Source organism: Prinia subflava, chromosome 12 (genome assembly GCF_021018805.1).
Source record: "Prinia subflava isolate CZ2003 ecotype Zambia chromosome 12, Cam_Psub_1.2, whole genome shotgun sequence".
NCBI classification, from domain to species: Eukaryota; Metazoa; Chordata; class Aves; order Passeriformes; family Cisticolidae; genus Prinia; species Prinia subflava.
Genome location: NC_086258.1, coordinates 20,830,843 through 20,854,078, shown reverse-complemented (window position 1 = coordinate 20,854,078; position 23,236 = coordinate 20,830,843). Strand labels below are relative to the sequence as shown.

At 52.5% G+C, this 23,236-nt stretch overlaps 2 protein-coding genes across 16 annotated transcripts in view; one reads left to right on the top strand and one right to left on the bottom strand.

The window, feature by feature from the left end:
- Positions 1–3,850, top strand: part of MYOCD (myocardin) — a 227,982-nt gene extending 224,132 nt beyond the window's left edge. For 12 of the 15 annotated variants that reach the window (XM_063408925.1, XM_063408931.1, XM_063408934.1 and 9 more), the window contains 3 exons: positions 1,158–1,271; positions 2,151–2,208; positions 2,856–3,850. In XM_063408925.1, coding sequence (XP_063264995.1) covers positions 1,158–1,271; positions 2,151–2,208; positions 2,856–3,403 — 720 coding nt within the window. In that variant the 3' untranslated portion in view covers positions 3,404–3,850. The remainder of the gene's footprint in view (positions 1–1,157; positions 1,272–2,150; positions 2,209–2,855) is intronic. The other 3 variants (XM_063408926.1, XM_063408930.1, XM_063408929.1) reach the window with 3 other exon arrangements.
- An 8,558-nt stretch (positions 3,851–12,408) lies between these two features.
- MAP2K4 (mitogen-activated protein kinase kinase 4) overlaps positions 12,409–23,236 on the bottom strand; it is a 67,233-nt gene continuing 56,405 nt past the window's right edge. The window contains exons 5-11 of the mRNA XM_063409181.1: positions 21,255–21,374; positions 20,459–20,510; positions 19,921–20,048; positions 15,737–15,814; positions 14,676–14,824; positions 14,120–14,165; positions 12,409–13,358 (exon numbers count right to left, since the gene is read on the bottom strand). Of these exons, the coding sequence (XP_063265251.1) occupies positions 13,245–13,358; positions 14,120–14,165; positions 14,676–14,824; positions 15,737–15,814; positions 19,921–20,048; positions 20,459–20,510; positions 21,255–21,374 (687 nt within the window). The 3' untranslated portion in view covers positions 12,409–13,244. The remainder of the gene's footprint in view (positions 13,359–14,119; positions 14,166–14,675; positions 14,825–15,736; positions 15,815–19,920; positions 20,049–20,458; positions 20,511–21,254; positions 21,375–23,236) is intronic.

Below are 23,236 nucleotides of genomic sequence, written 5' to 3'. Positions count from 1 at the left end.
CTGCTGCAGGGGTGAGGAGGGAGCACTGGTTTGGGTGAGCTGGGCAATGGGGAACAGAGCAGGGGATGCAGGGGGTGATCCTGGCACTGGGGCAGTGGAGGTGAACTGGGCACTGCAGCAGAGCTGTGGGGGCAGTGGGACAGTGCTGTGAGGTGATATCCAAGAGAGGCAGCAGGGCTGCTCTGGGCAGTGGTCAGTGAGGCTCAGGAGGGAGCAGTGACACCACAGGGGCATCTGCAGCTGCTCCCTCACTACCCAAGGGCAGGGGGTGCACAGAGGGGATGGTCCCATTGTGTCCTGCAGCTCCTCCCAACTCCAGCGCCACCCATCCTGGACATTCCTCTGCTGCCTGCAAGGGACTCCCAGGGGTGAGGGTCATTCTTCAGCAAGAACTCTTCCTTTGTGCCCAGCACTGCAGTTCTGTTTCCCATGAGCCAGGGGTAGTGTTCCTGCCAGCTACCCTCCACAGAAAGGTGACCAGGATGTGCATGGCCAGGCAGAGTGACCTCACTGCTGCCCTGGATTCTCTCCTGGATCCAACGCACCTGGAGGGACGATCCCCTGGTGCTGTTTTTTGTAGGACAAGGCCATGGCCAGGCAGTGGGGAAGGACACACAAGGGGCTAGAGGTGATGGGGACAGCAGCTGACAGCACTGTGCTTCAAGTGCCATCCATCTTGGAAGAAGAGCCTGGCAAAAAGCTGGCAAAGATATGCAGGTGTTTGGCAGAGGCAGAAATTCCTCTTTTGAGTGACCTTCCGTGGCCTGAGCTGTGAGGTGCCCCCATTTTCAGGTGGTGTTGGGGAGGGGCTGGGGTGGCCGGGGAAGTGCCTCATCACTGGCCAAGCACAGCTGACCACCAGCAGCACCCGGTGCCTTCCCTTTGTCCTGCAGGTCCACAGCTGACTGAGCACCAGGCTGTCCTGTGACACCGTGTGCTCTGGCAGGGACGAGAGGCCAGCCTGGCCCTGGGTCTCAGAGCTAGGGCAGGGAGCTGCTTTACCTGCCTCTATCCTGCTCAAAGCCAGGCATTTTGTCTGAGCTCGTTTGTCCCACAAACTTGTCATTTTCGCTGGCACCACAGCGACCCCAGCAGAGATGGGAGCGCCGGGCCTCCCGCCGTGCATTGACTCCATTTCCCTGTATTTCCCCATGCAGATGGCTGCGCAGTCAGGCCAAAAGTTTTCTATTCCATCCCCAAGTTTTTGTAAGTCAAGCCCAGCCCTGTCAGAGGTAAAGCAGCCTCCACCCTATGAGGATGCAGTGAAGCAGGTAACTGCATGGTTTTTGTTTTCTACAGGGCTAGGGCTGCCCATGATGTCTTTTTGCAGTCAGTGGGACTCAGCTGCAGCAGTTCCAGCCCGTTCTGGGGTCTCTGGGTAGGACAGGCCTGTTTCCAGGAGGAATGGGCTCTTGTGAAGGGTTAGTTGCTGACCAGCTGCCACAAAGGAGTTGGACACCCTGCTGGGCAGGGCAGTGTCCCCTGTGCACCCAGGGGTCCTGACACCCCCCAAGTCCCTTGGGGTGCTCAGTGCTGTGTGTGACAGACCCTTGAGCATTCCCAGGTCACCAGGGAACCTCGTCCTGCTCTGTGCCATCTGCCCCCCGAGCCGTACTCTGGAGTGCTGTTCCTGCAGGAAGGACTGGCCATGGCCCAGGAACACCTCACTTCCCATCAGAGTCTGGGAGCAGCCTCAGTGCTGGGACTGGTGGTGCCTTAGGAAAGTGGAGTGATGCTGTTGGCAGGGTGAAAATGGGTTTATGCCAGCGTGCAAGAGATCTTCCAGGTTCCAGTCAGGGAAAGGAGGGAGACTGGGCAGTGCAGGGAGGGCAGGCAGGTACGTCCCAGTGTGAGGTGCTGGGGCCAAAATGTTGGTGTGTCCTGAGGGCCCTGGGACAGGGCAGGCTGTGGTGGCCACTGAGCAGAGGGTTGGTAGCAGGGAAGGGTGCTTTGCTTCCTGGATCCACTGTGATTGTGCCGTGAACACTGCTGCCAGCCCCGTGTTGGTATGGCCTCTGTTCCTTGTGAGAGGAAGCCATATGTGGGGTCTAGAGCCATCTTTTTTGGGGTCCAGAACCATCTACCTGGCTCATGGCCGGAGGGACTCTCCTCCTAATGCCCTCTACTCTCCTCTTTGTCGTTTGCTGCAGCAGATGACACGAAGTCAGCAGATGGACGAGCTCCTGGACGTGCTGATTGAGAGTGGAGGTATGCCCTGCTTCCCTCTTCCCTCCAGGGCTTCCCTTGCAGGCCCCATCGGTCTGTGGGGCTCAGTGCATTCTGTGCACCCCAGCAGAGCTGCCTGAGTCCAGTGCAGCTTTCCCCTGCCCGCCCTGTGCCAGCAGCCACTCAGATTGAACCCAAAAGTGTACTGGCCCTCCCGGAGCCTGCTCCTGCGTGTGCCAGCCCAGTGGGGTGGTCTGGGCTCCACTGTCACCTGTGCAGAGAGAAGGGACAGCAGGGCAGGAGCCCTGTGCTCAGCACTGCCAGCCCCCTCCCCACAGAGCCCCCAGTGCCCCCTCCATTCCCAGGGCTGCCAGTGCCATCTCCCACACAGAGGGCATTTGTGGTGCCCTCCCCTTGCTAAGTGCTGCCTGTGCCCTCCCCCAGCCCCCTGGGGACAGCTGCCAGTGCTTGTGCCCCCGGGCCTGTGTCCAAACCCGGGGGATTAAGGTCAGAAAGCAGGAATGTGCGAGGCTTCCCGCAGGGAGGGTGGGCAAGCAGTGCCAGTGGGATTGAGTGGAGGCATCCATAGGGATTCCCAAGAGGTCAGCTGGGGGGCTGTCCTGGTGCTCCTGTGCCCAGCAGCGGTGGGCACTGCCAGAGCACCTCAAATCCCTCTCATTTGTTGACAGAAATTCCGGCCAACGCCAAGGAAGACCGCTCCTGCCTCCAGAAAGTCCCTCAGATCATGGTGTCCGCAGGGAGCTCCGGTGCCGCCGGCCCCAAGGGCCCCGCCCCGTTCGAGCCCTTCGAGCACTGCCCGGGCAGCAGCGACGCTCACCTCGAGGTGCTGCTCAACGCCCACAGCCCCCTGGGCAGGGTCAGCGAGATGGCCCTGCTGAAGATGGGGGCAGAGGAGCCCCACTACGATGGGATGATGGAGGGGTTCTCCGGGAAAGCCGCGGATGAACTGCTCAACTCCCAGGAGATTTTACAGACTCCCCTGTCGCCCATGGAAACGCAGCTCTCCCCTTCCCCTGCCGAAGGCTCCGGTTTACAAATGAGTTTCACTGAGTCTCCGTGGGAAACAATGGAGTGGCTGGACCTCACCCCCCCCAGCTCGGCCACCGGCTTCAGCTCGCTCACCCCCGCGGGCCCCAGCATCTTCAACATCGATTTCCTGGATGTCGCCGACCTCAACCTGAACTCCAGCATGGACCTGCACCTGCAGCAGTGGTGAAGGGACCTGCTGGGGCAGGATGCTGTGAGCCTGCAGCAGGCAGCACGGTGTTCCTGTCGTGCCAGAGAACATGCAGGGCTAACGTGCCTCATCCAGGGAAAACTGGAGTCATTTTGCCAGCATATAAACTTGTTTGAATTTCCAGTCACTGAAAATTGACAGCACAACTCTGGTACTTTGGTTTTCCTCCATTGACACAGCCTCACAGAGGGACACCAGTGCCTGAAACAACACTTTCTTTGATTGACAAGAACTTCAGTTTTCTTTCTTTGATCTTTCCCCTTCCCCCAGTTTCAGCAGTCACTCTTGTGAGAACTGGAGCAGCTCATGACAAGACTGTGTGGTGAGGTGACCTCACCTGGGTGGCAACAGGAAATCATGGAGAGAGAAGCCCACTCTTCCTCTCCTCTCCTCTCCTCTCCTCTCCTCTCCTCTCCTCTCCTCTCCTCTCCTCTCCTCTCCTCTCCTCTCCTCTCCTCTCCTCTCCTCTCCTCTCCGAACCTCTCCGAACCTCTCCTCTCCTCTCCGAACCTCTCCTCTCCTCTCCTCTCCTCTCCGAACCTCTCCTCTCCTCTCCTCTCCTCTCCTCTCCTCTCCTCTCCTCTCCTCTCCTCTCCTCTCCTCTCCTCTCCTCTCCTCTCCGAACCTCTCCTCTCCTCTCCGAACCTCTCCTCTCCGAACCTCTCCTCTCCGAACCTCTCCTCTCCGAACCTCTCCGAACCTCTCCGAACCTCTCCTCTCCTCTCCGAACCTCTCCTCTCCGAACCTCTCCTCTCCTCTCCGAACCTCTCCTCTCCGAACCTCTCCTCTCCTCTCCGAATCTCTCCGAACCTCTCCGAACCTCTCCGAACCTCTCCGAACCTCTCCTCTCCGAACCTCTCCTCTCCTCTCCGAACCTCTCCTCTCCGAACCTCTCCTCTCCTCTCCGAATCTCTCCGAACCTCTCCTCTCCTCTCCGAACCTCTCCTCTCCGAACCTCTCCGAACCTCTCCGAACCTCTCCGAACCTCTCCTCATCCAGTCCTTCAGGCAGACCTGTTGGGCTCACCTTGGCCGTGCCCATGCCAGGGTGAAGAGCAGGGGCTGTGCCCAGCCAGGTGCCAGGCACCCTTCTCTGGACAGCCCAGCTCTTGCTTCCCTCCTGCCCCAAGCTGCCTTGCCCCATCCCTGCAGAGCTCTGCTCCGGGTGGATGAGAGATGGAGATCACCGTGTTCAGGGTGGCACCTTGGCATGTCCTGAGGGACTGAAAGCCCAGGAGCCGCCCTGGCTGCATTCCGACCTGAATCAGGCTGCGGCTGTGACCTCGGAGCAGAGAGCTCTGGACATTGGAGGCAGATGTTCAGGATGCAGGCGCAGGAGTGGCGGGGATGTGGCACCCCAGTGGAGCAGCCGTGTCCCCGGTGTGCACAAAGAGAAGCGTGATGTGTGTTGGCCAAGGTAGGAGCAAGTGGTATGAAAGGACCAGCCAGGCTTTGGAGGGGCTGTTCTCTGCACAGCCAGGCCAGGGTGATCTCCACCCCTCACATGATCCGGGAGCAGGGGGAGCCAGGCAGGGACACTCAGTGGCCGCCTGTGGGGCAGAGCTGAGTGAGCCCTTGTGTGGCTGAGGCTCTGTGTGAGTGCCTGCTCCTCTGCCACCCTCCCTCCATCCTTCTGCCCGTGCCACCTCGACCCCCGCAGTCCTCCCCTCCTCCCGAGTTTATCCCGCGTCACTGCTCCCTCAGCCCAGAGCGAGGCTACCGGAGAACAGCTGTGAATCACCGAGCCTGGAGGAGCCCGTTCTCCCGAAGCCGGCAGAGAAGGAAGCTCTCCCGCAGTGATGCTCCCGTTTGGAATCACCAGCATTTCTCCTATGAGTCTCTGTGCAATATTCTTCCTCAGGCTCTAGCAAGAAGGAGCCTTTGCTTCACTTCTTGGCTTCCACCAAAGAACTTGCTGCAGACTGTGTGATGGACACGTCTGTTCATTGCAACTCTGGTTTTGCCAAAGTAAATATTGTTGCTGACAAAGATTGTTAAACTATTTACAGACTGAGTGTATTTAATATTTGTGTTACTGGAAGGACAGCACACGGAGATGAAGCTGCTGGGAGGAGGTCCAGCCTGGCTGTGGCTCCCGTGGCGCTTCCCTGGGGATGCTGGAGCTGTGGGAGGCAGCTCTGCAGCCCGGGCAGTGTCCCCAGTCCCTGGCGTTGTTGCATGCTGTATAAAGCACGTGGCAGTAGCTTACAAGTCACTATTTAAAGCACCTCTTTTCTATTGTACAAATGTCACAGGGCACTGCTAGGATAGACAATCACAGGTTGCATTTTTTTAAAAGAATTTCTTTTTCTAAGTGAGAGATTTTTTTGAAGCCAGTCCATGGAGAATATTCAGAGCACTTGAACCAGAGTAGTGTTAGCTGCTCCACTGCGGCCTTGTACAGAGTTTTCCAGGTAACTTTCTCCTCTCAGCAAATGTATTTCCTTATTTAAAGGGATGCTGTCAGCTTCAAATCTGTAAGCAAGCACATTTCCTTACCTATGTTACCAGCAACACCATTATTAAAACCCTTGTCTTGCCACTCTGTCTGCTCGTGGTTTGCTGTTTGACTTCACCACTGGGATAACCACAGCTATCCCAACTACCACCACTTGGTACCAGCCCCGTGCCCTGGGACAGCTACAGTCCTTCAAGGCTAGATGAATGTCATCCATGGCAGCAGTTTCTCCTGGAAGATTTCTGAACACACCAGCCAGACTCTCCTGTCTTTTTCTTCTGTTGGCCCTGCCTTTGTTTTCCTGCAGACCCCACTCCTTGGGTCCCCCTTGAAAGGCAGAGCTGACCCCTGCCCAAGCCCCTTGGTGGTTTTGTCAGCACTGGGCTGGTGGCTGCAGGGTGGTGGGTACAGACAGAGCTCTGTAACCAGAGGTGCCAAACCTCCCACTGCCCACAGGCACAGCAGACTGGGACCTCTCCCTGAGGGACCTTGGATCCTTCTCCACAGCAGCCCTGAGTGTCTGTTTCATAAATTCCATTGATTAGAAAAAGGTTCCCGTGTATTTGCCCACCTGTGTGCTAGGAGGGACTGCCCAGGTGGGCTAAAGGTGAAATGGTCCTGAGACATGGCTCAAGTGAATCTGAAAAGATGAACAAATGACCAGTTCCTGTGGACATCTCTTAGTGTCTAACCCATGCCCTGCAGCCAGGTGTGCTGTGATAAACAGCCTGGGCTGAGCCAGGTCATGGTTACTCAGAGAATGAGGAGACAAGCCTCAGCCTGGGATTATTTCAGGAATATCGATGGACTGGAGCACTCCCCTGCCCCGTCTGCCTGCTGAGGAGAGCCTGCCTGTGCTACTCTCCCTGCAGCAGAGCAGCTGGGGAGGCTGAGTCTCCCTGCTGTGAAGGGAGTGAGTGGTACAGGGAGCCTCAGCTCTGGGGGATGCCTGTCAGGTGCCAAGGTTTGGAGCAGAGCACCTGGGGAGGCTGAGCCCAGACCAGGGTCCTGCCGCGGGCAGAGAGAGGGATCAGAGGTCTCCTGAGTCTCCTTCCAACCCCAAAGGACACCAGCAGCAGATTTTCTGCTGCATGGAGAAGAGCTCAGCTCTGCCCAGGCCTGTGGTCCTCCAGCCAAACGAGCAGCCTCCTGAGAAAGCAGAGGGTGTGCCAGTGGGATGGGCCCCTGGGATGGGCCCCTCCCGGGATGGGCCCCTCCCGGGATGGGCCCGTTCCTCCCACTGCCCTGAGTCAGTCCTCACTCAGTCTTCCATGTGTAGGTGATCTTCCCATACAGTCTGTCCCAAGGAATTTAGGGTTCTGGGATTTTCCTTTCTCTCAACACCAAGCTGAAGGATCCAGTGATGTCCCACTCTCCTTCAGTCTTCCTGCCTGAAAATACAGATGTAGTACACAACAAACAAACAATTTTTTTTCTAAGAGTCAAATTAACATTTTTCATGCCTTTAGCAAGTTTTCTTGAATGTGAGCTGCCTGTCTCGGTTCACATCCAGCGCCTCCCCCACCACAGTCACTGAGACACGCACAGCATCCCCCCCCAGCTCCCAGGTCCAGACAGACCAGGTTCAGTCACAGCACGCACCCTCCCACGGGTACCACGGGCTTTACACAGTCCTGCAAGCCAGCAAATCTCAGTGTGAGCAGCTGCCCTCCTGCACCAAACCCTTCCAGCCTTCTCAAGCCTGTGTGTGCTGGTGGGGCTGTTGGCACAGCTACCCCTGCAGGGTGACACCTCTGCACCCAGCTCTTCTGCTCAGCTGAGCAGGGGTTTGTGTTGGAATTCTGGAATGCTGTTCGGGCATACCACGTTCTCCTGATGGGAGGCGTGGGATTTATGCCAAGACAAAGGCTCCTGGCTCTCCCCAGAGCAGCCCACAGCCTGTCCCCTGTTCTGTTTCCAACAGAAAGTCCCGTATGTCTCCAGGAGAGGGAGTTTGTGCTTCGTCTCCTTCGTCTCGTTCTCCAAGCACTTTCACAGCTGTAAACATAAAGGCAAAATACAGCAGCTGTTTCCTTCCCTTGGCCCTGAGAGCAGTCACTCCATCTTTCCCTGAGCCCCTTACCCCGCTCAAAGCAATGACCACGTGTGATTTGCATCAGGAGTCAAAGGGAAAATGGAGTTGTTTTAAAAAGCAGCACCTATGTGTTAACAGGATCATGGAATCTCTGAGACTGGAAAAGCCCCCCCAGATCCCTGAGTCCACCCTGATCCCCACCTTGTCCCCAGCCCAGAGCACTCAGTGCCACCTCCAGACCTCTTTGGACACCTCCAGGGATGGGCACTCCAAACCTCCCTGGGCACTTCCAAGGCCTGAGCTCCCTTTCCATGGGGAAATTCCTGCTCTGCCCGCCCTGCCCCTCCCCTGGCCCAGCCTTAGGCCGTTCCCTCTTGTCCTGTCCCTGTTCCTGGGAGCAGAGCCCAACCCCCCCTGGCTGTCCCCTCCTGTCAGGAGCTGTGCAGAGCCACAAGGTCCCCCCTGAGCCTCCTTTTCTCCAGGCTGAGCCCCTTTCCGAGCTCCCTCAGCAGCTCCAGCCCCTTCCCCAGCTCTGTTCCTGCCCTGAACACGCTCCAGCCTCTCCATGTCCTCTTGTCCTGAGTGTCCCAGAGCTGCCCCCAAGGCTGGAGGTGCCTCAGCAGTGCCAGCACAGGGGGAACCCCCAGCAACACAGGCCTGAGCCCTTCACCTATACTCACCTGGCCCCTGAAGGAGAGACAGGGCTGGGATGAAGGCCGGGGAAGCCATGCCAGAATATTAATGGAAATACTGCCCATGCCACTCAAAGTGCTCCTGTAAGAACAGGTAATGATGCACATCTGCACTCTGCTTGCTTGGGGCCAGGCACAGATGGGTTTGAGCTCGTCCAAATCTCAAAGCTGGTCTTGGACATCCCCAGACACATAATAACCACAACAGAGCACAGTGGGATTTTCTGGATGCTGTGTGATGCTTGTTGAAGATCTAAGAAGCACCTCAGCCATGCCAGGGAGTACAAAGGTGTGAGGAATTGGTGTGAGGTGCCAGTCTGGGTCACTAAGCACAGAGAGTGGCTCCAAGTCTGCTGGAAGGCTGGTCCAAAGAGAGTCTTGGCACTGAGCTTGGAAACCAGGGCAGCCTCAGAGCCTGTGTGGGGGTACAGAGGGACAGCCACAGCCAGAGCTGAGCTGTGCAGACCTGGCCGTGATGCCCAAAGGAAAATCCCCAGCCCTAGGGCTGGAGAAAGGCATCACACAGCGCTCAAGCACGGAGTGTTGGAACCGTCCAAGGGCTGTCAGGAGCAGTAGCAGTGGCCCTGTGCAGGAATGGACCCCCTTGGAGACACCAGCAGCATCTGGGATGAGGTCAGATTCTTTCTGTGCTGCCTCAGCAGTGACACAGTGACAACAGGATCCTCGGTGAGGGCAGTGAAGCCCCTGCAGGCAGGAAAGAGTCCAGAGGGAGAATGGAGCACGAGTTCAACAAGGAGCAGTTGAGAGGGACCAAAATGCCCATAAATACATTCCCTCCCAGGGAAGGGAAGACTGTCCCTGGTGTGTGCTCAGATTTTGTCTTCCTCCTTCACCAAATGAGGTCTCTTGGATTCTGACAGAAGAGTGAGGATAGCAGGTGACCCAAAAATCTCCAAAGTACTGTGCTGGCAATAAAAGGCTCCAGAAAAAGGCTTGGTGTGGTGGGAACACAGAATTTAGACAAATTGACAAGACGAGCTACGGGAACCTTTCACACTGTGCATCTCTACACAGCAAAACCTTCACCTCCATCTTCCCTGCCTTCCCTTCTCTTGACACAGCTGTAACCCTCCAAGTGGTGCAAGACCCTGCAAGACCTTGCAAGAGCTGGTGTCAGATGATTTCAGATGATTCCCCCGTTCCCAACTATTCCTGATCTGAGGTGTACCATGACCAGCAATCCCTGCAGGGTGCTCTGCCTCTGCCCTCTCTGGGCTGGGCACTCCTGGATTGTCCCATCCAGCCCACTGGACCAAGACAGGCATTTGTGACCGGGCCATCTTCCCCAAGACCCTTCTTTCCCAGTGGGGCTGCTGGGGTCCAGCTCTGCCCACTTGACTGGGCAGATTCCAAGCCCTGCACAGCTTCCAGGCAGAAGAGACATCCCAGGCAGCAGGACTCACCCAGGACTCTGAGGGTTCTGCAGACCTTGACTGTTTTTGCCAAACTAAAGCAGCCATCAGAGCTGGGAGCACCAGCTGCCCTTTCCCTGGAGCTGGGCACGGCCACCTGCCCTCCTCACAGGGACAAGGTGTCCTGAGCCCCCAGAACCTCCCTGTGCTGCACACAGCGCTCGCCTGAGAGGTGCCCGAACACACCGAGGGCCCGGCAGCCTTCCAGAGAGAGAAAACACATCCAGAGCTCCCTACACCTCCTTCACTTGGCACAAGCAGATTTGAAGGTTGCTTTCCTTCCTCCTTCAAAGGTTTCTTCCACCTGGAGCACAGGCCTGGAAGGCAGATATTCCACAGCTCTCAGTGAACCTTCCCGTTCAGGTCTGACCTTACGAAATGAAAATAACAAGGTCACAGTCGCATCTTAGTTTTATTACAACTGACCTGCAGGCAAAAGAATAGAACTGTTACATAAACACTCTGATCCATGTATAACAGCTTAAATAGAGGAGGAAGTCAAACCAGGATACCAGATAAAATATTCGGAAGCTCTTTGAAGCAGTTATGTTCCTGAGCTTCATTTTACAGACAATAAGGCAACATCCCTGCACATCAGCTTTTTGATATTTTTATACATTTTTTTCTATGGTACAAGAAAAAAAATAACCAGAATTCACAATGTACAGTTCTTACACTATTTTCACAGCTTCTGAACACTATACACCTTTTTTTTTCTTCTTTTTTTAAGTAGATACATTGCAATAAATGGTGCACCCTTAATAATTTATAATAATCTATGTGGAATAGTCTAAACCTGTCCTGTACAGCCACCCAGGCAGCAGCATCTCACTCCTGCCACTGGCAGCTCAAAGCTTTGCATTTCCATTCCCAGCAAACTGGTCCTGGGCTGGAGATGGGATGGCACCAGAGCACAGACCCAGCCATCCCAGCAGGGCAGAGCAAGGCAGTCCTGCGTGTTTTGGGAAGCTCCACCTCAGTGCTGGCCCTCTGAAAGGCTTTTGGGTTCCCTTGCCACCAGAGAAGCAAATCAGAATTTCACACCCAAGGGAGGAGCAAAGCCCCCCTGTGGCTGCCCGTGCTGGGTCTGGGTCTCTTCAGCCCTCACAGGCAGCACCCCTCGAGACCAGGAGCCCTCCCAGTCCCATTCCAGGGGCTGGAGAGAGGAATCAGCTCCATGGGGATTTGCCTGAGGAAGGCTCAGGGGTTGGGGACAGTGACTGCTTCAGACAAGCATGGGCCTGACTGATGCTTGTGCAGGATGCACCAGAGCTGTGGGGAAGGAGCAGTCACTGCAGAAACCTCTGCCTTGTCTGCTTTGGGAAGACTTTGGCGACTGCTTTGCCTGAGGAGCAGCCCCAGAGGAACAGAGCCCAGGAAGGGCAGGACCAGGGGATCCCATGGGCTCACAGCAGTGCCAGCCTCGCTGCCAGCAGGGCACCGAGCCATGTCACCTCTGCGGCCGAGTGACACCAGCCGTGCCCAGGGCACGGCCTGGCTCTCCCTCCCAGCTGGGGTGGATGTGCTGCTCAGTCTTCAGCGCTCTGCCCCAGGCTGGTGTGCACAGGAGGCTTTGGTTGGACGTGGGGAGCCCTTCCCTGGGGATCCTGCTGGCCCCACAGTGTTCTCATTCCCCTGTGCCCGGGCTTGCGGCCGAGCTCTGAGGGGAGGTTGCTCTAACACTGATGAAGTCCTACCAAGCACCTAAATCAGCTCAAAACGGAAAGTAGAGACCCTGCAGCCTCCTTTTGATCCCTGGTGTGCTGCTAAACAGCTGAAAACTGCAATATTTGGGGAAAAAATGTTTTGGGAAAAATTAATCTTTGAAAAATATGTCAGTAAAACAAACAGAAAAGCCTGATGTGCTGTTTCACCCAGGAATGGATCAGAAGACAGCGTGCCTGCCCTTGCTGGGCCAGCTGAGGGGAATTAGATGCTCCTTCATCTCCACCTCATCTCCTTCTGCACCCAACAATCTCAGCGAGGTTTGCTCTGGGTGCAGCACCCGGAGTGGTGCAGGTCCCAGAGGAGGTCACTCTGCAGGCGGTGGTGAATCGTCTGCAGCAAGCTCAGGGGTGTGGTGGGCACAGAGCCCCGTGGCAGCCAGGGCCACCCCTCCCTCCTGCCTGCTCAGGTTTGGACCGGGACTCAGGAGCTCAGGGACTGAGCTGGGAGGGCTGGGCTGGCCACAGGCACAAGCAGCAGGGCTGGGGACAGCAGGACACGAGAAACACTGGCCAGGACTCACAGCCAGCAGCTGGTGGCCCATTCAAGCAGCTGCAGCCTCTGTGGATGGCACTGGGTGAAGGCAAAGCCAAGCCAATGGGGGGTGAGCACTGTGCACTATAAACCAGGTCAACAAGCAGGTTAAATTCAATCAAGTAGTTTAATAATTCTTCAGGTCAAAGGTCTTATCTTACCAGGTAACAATTTACAGGACACCTAGTTAAGAGTGAAGAGTGGCTGGCTTGGTAAAAGGAGGAAGAATACATTATGTCCCATCTCAATAGTTTAATGTTAGCCTCTTTCAATGCAACATATTTTTGGTAAAGACATATTCACTATATTTAACATGATCTCTCTTTAACAGGAAGTTCAGCTGAGCACACTGTCCCCAGAAAGTACACTGCGACTGTAAAGCAACAGAATTTCATAGCAGTAAATCTATTGCACTTTGTGAAGAATAAAATTCTCCTTTGCCTTTCCAGCTCCAGAAGGCAAAGCATCTTGTTGGTTAAGCAAGTTCTTCTCCCTCCAGGCAAAGTCTCTTAATGTTCAGACAGACAACGCCTAACTTTTGTTTGTTTGCTTTTTATTATTACTTGAAACAACAATCGGAAGAGTTTGAGAGAAAAATCTTTCCAGTAGCTGCTGAGGAGTCTCCAAGTTTTGAGTCTAGAAATGAATTTTAGGTGCTATCCAATCACAGTCAACAAATAAATGTACTTATTTCCACATTTCATGAATATGTCCACAAAAGAGCAAGATGAGGTCTCTCTGTGACCAACACTAACACTGTGTGATCAGATATTACAGGGATGCACTTTATATGTGACAACAGTATACAGACAGGATGGAAATAACACCAATATTATTGCACATGGTGTCTGGGCGAGCATTAAAAACACTGCAATATGTGATGAAAATTCTTTACAGCTTGTTTTCTCTCAGCCCTTTTTCTAGAGTTTGATGTAGCAGCAGTATCAATCCACGTACATTGGAGAGCTGGGAGTTGCTGGCATTTGATCCAGGATTTTACAAACATAGCATGCAACATCCACTGTGCGTTCCTCATACATCAGGATGAAGGGATGTTTCTGGAAGCAGATAAAAAACAACAAAGTTACTCAGGGCACGCTCCTGGCAGGTGCCCTTCAGATAAAAACTGAGCAGGTGAATTTGTCTGGTGCCATAACACGCTTGGTGGTGGCTGTAGGGCACCAGAACACAGCCTACTCCATGGCTTTCCCACACTGGGAATCCATGGTGGGAGGTTACTGGGGCAGGACAGGACTCCAGAGGGTGGAGCTGACAGGCAGGAGGGAGTGAGGGTGCAGGATCAGCAGCTCCTCTGTAGCACTGACATTTACTGAAATCCTTTCAGGAGGGGTTTCAACATCAGCACTGTCACAGTGGGGAGGGCAACAGGAGTGACAGGGAGTGGCTTGCAGAGGTCAAACCCAAGCTCTGCTCTCCTGAGCCCTGACCCTCTGCTCTGCCCAGACCCAGACAGAGCAGCTGGGACATAACACCAGGGAGGTTCTGGGCCAGGACATCAGACAAACCCCTTTCATCAGGTGATGTGAAACCCCAGGACTGACGGTGGAACCACAGCCTCTAAGGGGTGACTTCCAGGTGCCCAGAGCTCCTTGAAGGTGCACAGTTGCCACATGTGACTGATCCAAGCCAAAAGCATTGCTGCCCTCTCTCCTTTAGCACCCTCATCACAGAGAGGCCCTGCTGCTGCCCAGCTCCAGGGCTCTGCTCCTTCAGGGCTCTGCTCCTCACTTCTGCCTGAGCCCAGCCCTGTGTGAGCTGTGTGTTGGAGGCATTGAAAGATGCAGCACTGAGAACTCACCAGAAGCTCTTTGTACTTTGGCCTTTTGGACTCGTCCTTTGTAAGGCTAAAGAAAGCATAAAGATAATTAGGAGAAGGCGGGATCAGGGAAAATGTTACAGACATCAAATACAAGCTTTTACAGGACACAATGCTGTTGGAGTGGGACTCACCTCCTTTGGTTTTCTGGAAAACCCCTCCTTGCACTGAGTGATCAGAGGAGTAACTTCTCTCCCTCCCTTGCAGCCATCCCAGCTGTGGAGAGGCTGGGGCTGTGTCTGACACAAACTTCCTGCCATGGAAACTTCCCTCCTTACCACATCTCCTCTGTCTAGCACAGCCTCTCATGGCTTATCTCCTAATTCCTTTCCTGAGGAGCAGTTTCCAAAGTCTGCCCTTCAGTCCCAACCCACACAAATCCCCCATCACCTCCAAACCACTAAAATGTGAGAGGTGCTCACCCTCGTGCTGGTGTAGGAATGTGAGAAGAAGCCAGAAGTGCTGGACACACAACCCTTGCCAAATACCAGCCAACAAAACGAGCCAACCCCAAGTGCCTTCAGCAGCACACACTCACCACAAGTTGACGAAGTTGATGAAACTTGGGGAAAACTCCCTTTCCTCTGAGTTACTCAGCTGTGGTGGGTCTCCTTTCACTACCTGTGTCAACTGGTCAAACACACTGTTCCACTTGGGGTAGGGGAATCGCCCCGTGGCCAGCTCGTACTGCAGGGAGACAGCAACAGAAGCAGGAGCTTTACATCAGGGAAGTTCAGTCAGGGAAAAGAAATGTCTGCAACAACCCCCCCAGAAGGAAGACTGAGATGAGATTCTTCATCCTGTTCCCTGCATGATTCTAAGCAGAGGGAAGGTTTTAGCAAGCAGTGAGTTCTGCTGCCTGTGTGAGGGGCTTGGTGACATTTACCCTGACCAGGCCACGCTTCCATGCTGGCCATGTCTGCTCTCCACTGACTGTAAAACAAACCAGTGTAGGAGAGTAAAATCCTCCAGCCTCTTCCCAAGCATCCTAACAACCACTAGAGAAAATGGATAATGACAATAACACAATCACATGGTATCTCAGGTTGGAGAGGACCCGTAAGGATCCTGAACCCAACTCCCTGCTCCTCTCAGCATAATAAAAATGAGTTTTTTCAAACATCAGTGGTGAAAACAGAAGCTGCTGGTTTATACTTAATTGCTTCTGCTTTCTCTTCTGCTTTACAACCTGGAGAAAGTAAGAGCTTCTCACTGTGTGAATGTGTGCATCTAGCAGTGCTGTGTGGTTAAACCAGTGAGGAATCAGAATCCCAGGATCCAGGATTAACCAAAGTCTCTGTGCAGCCAAAGCACAGCAACTGCCAGGGCTGTCAGAGGCTTATTCCCACAGGCTGGGTGCTCTGCTCTGCACCACCACACTCAGCACCCTCAGTTAAGGTTCTGAACACAAAATTCATTTACAATCCAACACCTCTTCCCTGCTCACATCTTGCTGTCCGCAAAACACAGCTGCAGGGGCTCAGGAGAACCATCCAGGAAGGGAAAGCATCCAGGAGGGGCCCACTTCAACCACAGCACAGGAGAGAGCTGGGCTGTGCTGCCCTGGGCCCACTGCACAGGGCAGAGCCCCTCACTCACCAAGGTAATCCCCAGGCTCCAGACGTCCGAGCGCACGTCGTAGCCCTGCCTGGACGCGCTGGGGTCTATCCTCTCCGGCTGAAACGGCAACAAGGACCAGTCAAGCTCTGGCCATGCAGCAAGAAACAAGAAACATCTGCAAACCTAGAAAAAACCCTGAGAGTGGCACAGCTCCAGAGGCAAACCTGTGGCCAGGGCAGCTGCCCAACCCCAGCAGAGAAACATCTCAAGGAATCACTTAGAACACTGATTTTATGGAGGTGTAGTGTAAAAGGTGATCAGAAATGGCAATTTATCACAGTCCAATGCTTTGGAGTTTTTTCTTCCCTTTGCACAAACCCCCTGAATAATTGTGATTGTCTTATTTATTTAGTTTTGTTCAACTTTGGGATCTCTTTGACACAAAGTCTCACTTTCTGTTTTCACAGCCAAGTTGTGCCCAAGGGATCATAAGAACTGGAATCAACATCTCATCCACCACCCTGGGGACTGAAGCTTAGCAGCATCTACCAGAACTCTTCTCCCCAGCCAGCTACTAAGAAACTATTAAAAACAATGTGCTTTAAGAAAAGCTCTCTGAATAAGGTTTTAGTCATCCTTTGAAACCAACTATGATGTTACAAGGCTTTAAGACATCCAAAATGCCTTTAATAGAAAGCAATATTGAGCCAGACATGGATGATTCACACCTAAGAGCAAGTTATCCAGGGAGCTGAGCCAGCAAAAATCTTCATGCCTTGCATGTCATCTTCATGAGAAACCTCAGTCTGCCTTCTTTAGTTAAAAATATAATAATTACCATGTCAAAAGAAACAGGCTCTCATTCAGTTTTGACTACAACAATAATAACGATACCTGGATAGCAATAAATTCTGAATTATGAGGTACAGGAAATACTCTGAAAGCCCTGGTTACTTTGTAAGCTACATTTTAATACAAATTTCTTGGCAGATGCAGGTGAAAAGCGCAGCAGCAGGTGGCCCATCCCTGAACTTTACTGGGGACACACCATGATGGCTGGAAGCTGCCAGCAGGGATGGACCAGCTCAGAACACACCAAATTATGGGGATGCTGGCCTGGCCAGTGCTGTGACCCACACACCAGAGATGCACAGGGATGCGCCTCACCAGAGCAGCTGCCAGGCTGCAGATGGAGAGGGGAGCAGCTGCTCTGGGCAGGGACAAATGCCCAAAGAGACTGGTGGGATGGGTGGCACTGGGGAGACAGAGCTGGCTGTCACAGGCATCCATGAGGGGCACCCTGCTCCTGTGACCCAACAGAGCAACAGGGATTTGGCCCTAGACCATGGTGGCACAGTCAAAGGGAAAGCAGGACAGACCAAAATAAAACCCATCTAAATACAGAGCAGGAAGAATGCTGAGAATTTTCCATGTAGATCACATGGGAGCAATTAACACCAACGAAGGAAGAGTCAGCATGTCACACTCTGGGGACCTGGAGCAACGGCTGCAGACAAAGCCTGGCTCAGGCCAGGTATCCTTCTGATGTCAAGCAGAAAAGGAAATGGCTGAGGTGGAGATCCATCTCTGGATGTGCTGATGAGGTGAAGGGACAGGGTATGGATGCATCAGAGAAGGGTACAGGCTGCCATGGGGCTTCTCCAGTTCAGCATGCACCTGAGCACCAGCATCCTGACTGAAAAATGAGCAGTGGGCACCACAGATGTCCCTCTCCTGCCAAACTTCAGCTATACAAACACAGCCATACATGGCCTGATCTCTGCCTGAACCACCTGAACACAAGACATCCATCTGGCCCTGCCAGCAGTGCCAGCAGTGCCAGCAGTGACTGCCCACCTTCACCAGGGAGAAGCCACAGTTTGCAGCCAGAGGCTCCAGGCTGACCTGGGAAAAGGACCTGAGTGACCGAGGCTGGAGGTGACTCCTGGAGGTCTTGAAGGAGCAGGGCAGGGCAGGACATCCATCCTCACTCTGGCTGGGTCTGCCTCTCCCTAAACCAAGCACTTCCAGTCTCACCCTTCCTCTCTGACACAGGCACTGCGCTCACTGGGGCACTCAGGAGGCAGAAAACAGAAATGTCACAAAGGGCACCAGCTCCAGCATGGCACACAGAGCCCACTCCCAGCAGAATCCACACAGCCAGAGGCAAGGCAGGGACCACAGGGAGCAGCACTGAGACAGATGCAGGGCTGGCCAGGAGCACCCACTGCTGGGTGAAGGCTGTGGAACCTCACCTGGAGCAAACCCCAGCGCTGGCACCAGCACAGGGCACGGGTGGGTAGGGCTCAGAACAGCCTGGGCTGCTCCAGGGGCTGCCTGGGAACTCGGTCCTGCCTTTCTTCCCTTCAGAGAACATGAGGTACCAACACTTACAGGCCTTTGCTCACTGTAACAATTGCAGGGGAACTGAGAGCCAAAAGCAAAACAACCTCTCAGCACCACAGCTCCAAGGCTGAGGCGCCGCTCGCTGTGACAGCTCCAACAATTTTGGTTCAAGCACACAGCACTTGCTTGGCAGCTGGACATGGCTCCTGCTGCCTCCTCAGAGCACCCCCAACAACACTGGCTGACATCCAGAGTCACTGTTACCAACAGCTACGTGGGGACCAGGCTCCTCGGGGGCAAGTGCCATGGGGTTGGTGGGCCTTGCAAAACAAGACATTGTCATCAGGGAGAAACATCCAGCAGCCCTAAGCAGAGCCTCCCTGGCTGAACAGAACTACTATTCTTGGCCTTTTTTACACTAAAAAAAACACTATTTGCCTTTTGAGAGGAGTGTGGCAGCCTGCCTCCTTCCCAGGTATATCCAGTTTGATCACAGCACCCCTTCAGACATCAGCCTCTGCTGGCTTGGAGAAACAGCTGGCAGATGTGCCTGGACACTGGGGACATGTCCCCATTCCCAGGCTCCCTGGGACGTGGAAACGCTCATGTACTTGGAAAGGAGTCACTGAGGCTGCAGAGCAGCAGCAAAGAGGCCAATCATCTCCCACATCACTTGCCAGCTGCTGGCTGCCCCACAAACCCTGTGCCCTGCCAAGACTCTGAAAAACACAAACTGAACTGCAACACTTCTGTTCACTTAAAAGTCCACCCAAGTCTGGAGCTGCCGGTGGAGCTGCACAAATCACAGAGCGCACGAGGACAGACAGACAGGAAAAAGGAAAAGCAAAAGGCTGTGGAAGCACTCACCCACCCAGATCCCAGGGGAAAAGGAGCACTGCAGCTATTTACAGACATCTCAGGAACTGTCAGGCACAACTACACCAACAGCCTGAGCAGAGCTGACCACCTACCCATGGCTCAAGGAAATAGCAGAGTCAGGGCAGACAGGTTTTGCCTTGGACACCACAGTCAGAGAAAAGACATCTGAGAGCCATGGCCTGGGCCAGATGGGAACCATAATGTAAAAGAGAGATATTTTCCTTTTTTCTACTTGGTGTTAGATAAAAGAGTTTAGAAAACAGTATTTTTCAGCATACAGAGCCATAAATACATAACAAAAATTAAAGACAGGCACTAAAATTAAAATTAGATGAACAGCAGCAGGCACACCGCTCCCTGCACAAGGTACTCTTGGCTCATATGAGAACACAAATGCATTTTCAAAGCACCTTGAAGCAATGAACTGTTTAAAACACTCAGATAGCTTCCAAAATCACCACTACAGCTTTTCTCTCTGGGAGGGGGAGGGCAGCAAACAAGCAGGACAGACTCCCAGGAGCCATGACTCAGCCCCAGCAATTTCCACACAGCTGCTCTGCTACTGCCACTCTCCAGAATCACATTCTCCTGGAATGAAGTTCTGGCACACTTTGGAATTAAAGTGGTTTACAAAATCACTGTCATTCTGCTCTGCAATAACTCCTGTGACATAATCTTACCAGAGCAAATGGATTTCTTGTAGAGAAAGAGAAACCCACACTCTGACAGCCCTGCTCCCCTAGGCAACGCTGTTTTGGAGCTGCTGTAAGGCACAGAGCTCCTCTCCACTCCAGCACCACAGCCCTGGCAGCAGCAGAGGAACCCAGCAAAAAACCAATTTGGAATTTGGTCACTTTGCCACAGCCTGCATGACACTGCCACAGCAGTGCTTGATCCAGAGCTCAGCTCCATCCAGGAAAGGGGTGCTCATCCCACAGGGAACAGGCTGATAACAGGGAGGGGGAGACCCCACAGAGCCCAGAGCTCATCCCACTCACCGCCATGTACGGCCGGCACCCTGCATCCCGCGTTTTGGCAATGGAGTCCACGAGCTGTCCGCTAATGCCAAAGTCACAGAGTTTAATATTTCCATTTCTGTCCAGAAGAATATTGGAAGGTTTGATGTCTGCAGGGGAAAGAAATTTAAACCAGTAAGTCACGGCTGCAGGTTTCAATTTCAAGCTGAGCAGCTGCAGAGGATCGAGGCCGGCAGTGCCGCGCCGTCGCCGTCACCCTTGGCGCTGGATCCTGCAGGGGAGCACGAGGGGATGGAGCCAGCCCTGGGGATGCCACGTGCCCAAAGGCAGAAACAGATGCCCAACCACCTTGAAATCACATTTGCATGGAAAAATCATAGGCTGGAGGGGCAATGGAACAGGCACTGGGACACTTGTTCAAAACCTGCACTCAGACTTGTGGCAGTACAGGTGCTGTGCTTACACCTTGAGTGAACCAAAGGCCACTAACAATTCTTGCAATTATTTTAACAGACAAGAAGAAAAGATATGAACTTAAAAAAAGACATGAAGAACTCACCTCTGTGAATGATTTTCAAGTTTTCTTTTAAGTGGTTTAGTGCTTTCACAGTCTAGGAAAGAAAAATAGATGAAAAATAAGCAGATGTTGTAAGAATCCTGGGATTATTAATTTTTTGGAACTCCAAGAACAGGGGTAAAAAGCATTTAATACTGGAGCATTAATAATGGAGATATCAATGCTGTAATATACCACATAATCAAAGCAGTCTTCTCTGAACCTTTTCTGCAAACAGAAGGTGATATAAGAAAGGGTATGGGCTGAAGTGAACATACATCCCCTGTGACCTGCAAAGATCCCACTCTGGGAGAGGGGAGCATGGGGTGGAGCCAGAACAATCTCTGATGTTAATTATCTTGCAATAACTTATTTCAAGCCCTATGCAGGTCACAACTGCTTCAATTACCTGTCTTTTCATTATGCCAGAACTTCCAGGTTATATCAAGAAAACATCAGCCAGGTTCCCCAGTGCTTTTGGGAGCCTTTGCACAAGACTGCCAGAAGCTTCTCTGGTCTGGGCTGTGCCTGTGCTGCTGGTGCTCACATTCAGGCAGACAGAGCAGGAAGCTGGTCCTGGTGTCTGTTCATTAACTGATTACTGACCCCAGGACCTCTTTTTACACCATGCAACATACTGCAGAAAAATCATGAGCACCCTGAAGAACCACCCCCAGTGTGGTGCAAACAGCAGCAGCAATTCTGCTCCAGACCAACCAGCTTTTCACGCGGAGTGTGATCTGAACAAGGATCTGAACTTTTCAATTATCTTCAACAAAAAGTTTAACAAAATACTCACAGCTAAAGTGATTTTGCCTAAGATTTCTTCTGGAATAACATCATCTAATACACTATATACATATTTGTAAAACTTATCAAACGAGGTAGACATGAGCTCCATACAGATCCAACAGTCACCCTGGAAAAAGAAGAGAACGTGTATTACTGTTGAGATAAAAGTAAGAAGTAAAAATCCAGAGAGCATACAGAGATCTGTTGAATCCCATGAAATATATGAACAGCAACATGCATTCCATAGAAAGGATGGAATTCAGCTTGATTAGTTTTAGCAGTGAAAGACTTGTTCCCATTCACAGCAGAGGTATTTACCTGCCCAGCTCACACCTGACATTACAGTTTAGATGCCTGAACCCAGATGAATCCAAGCCTCACACACTGCTTTGCTCTCCAGAAGGCTGCAGGCACAGTGGAACACCCAGAAGAGAGGTGCTGCTTTCCTAGGAAGGGCTGTCTGGCTGGGGGAGAGGACTTTGGTTTACAGCCACGGGCAGCTCCAGTTTACGCTGCTCATTTGGCATCAGGCTTTTCACATCAGCTCAAGGCAGAGCACGAGCTGATGTCATCCACTCAAGGGCTGCTACAAGCCTGAGCCCAGATAACTCTCATTTCACCCCCCAAAAAAGCAGAAGACAGAATAAGTGCTGTGACAGACATGGAAGCAGGGACATCACAAGAGGCCAGAGCAGTGCAGCAGGACAAGGGCATGACCAGCACACTTGAGGAGACCTGGAAAAAGGTGAACCTGGGCTGCTACAGACTGCAGGCTGGCTATGGAGAAAGTTGGCTAAGGAAGTGGTCAGATTTGAACTACAGAAATGAAATTGGGTAATATGTAGAAAATTTCTTTTCTTCTACACTAGTAACAAAGGCAAAGTGCAGATGAAGCACTTCCATATGATGAAGAGTAAGCTCCAGAGCCAGTGATGTGCATAAATCAAGCAAGACTGGAAGCCCACCAGAGCTTTATGAGCTCTCTGCAGTGAGAGTAGCCTCTCTCTCATGGACTGGTTCTACTGGCCACAGCATCATTCAAAAATTGCTTCTGTTTTGATCAGATTTATTAAAAATATGGGACAGGGCTATATTCCTGGGCTATTGTACTGAGACTGTGGGGGCTGGACTGGTTCTAGAGAGCCACAATACCACTGACCCCCTGCAGCCCTGTATTTATGTCCAACTGCACCAGTGTTGTGGGTGGCTTCCATTACAACACCTGATGTTTGGAGAGAAAAACAAACCAAGTGAACAACGCTTGAGCAGAGCCATTATCATCATAAAGGCTTCACATGTACTCTGCATCACAGGTTGTGACTGGTATGGTACTGAAACCTCAAATAAGTACAACAAATTTCTACCCAATGGTGATTTTTAAGCATAAAAAAACCCCTTTTACGATCAAAAGCACTCAAGGAAAGATCTGGTTTACCTGTCCCCAGAAGTAGATGCCATACAGAACTCCTGAATGGGGGCATTTATTGATCTGATAATATAAAAACCTACCTGGCCTACATGAATTCATGTCAGCAAGATCAATGGAAAAAGATAACAGGCCTTTTCCACTATGCAGCACCCTTAAGGCTAGTGGCAAGGTCCAAAACTCTACAGGCTAACTCTTCCTGGGGCTCAGAAAGCCATACCTGTTGGCGAACTGCTGAATTTTAACAGGAAGAAAAAGGAAGACTGGCTGGGCAATGGAGACTCAGATGTCTTCCTGACCAAATACCAAGAAGTGCTGATGTACATGAGCAAGTCCTACATTGTGAAATGTAAGGACAAAAACACCCTAATGAAAGTTTCAGTTTAAATTTTGCTTCTTAGGTCAGGTTGAGTTCCGATCATAAAATGACAAAGAATGCGCTTTAATTTTCTCTTCTTGTTAGAGTTATTCTTCCAAAGAATTTTTTGTCTCTATTGGATATTAGATTACCAGATGCTAATGCACATCTTGTAGACATTCCAAAAAATGTCCAGGAACACCCT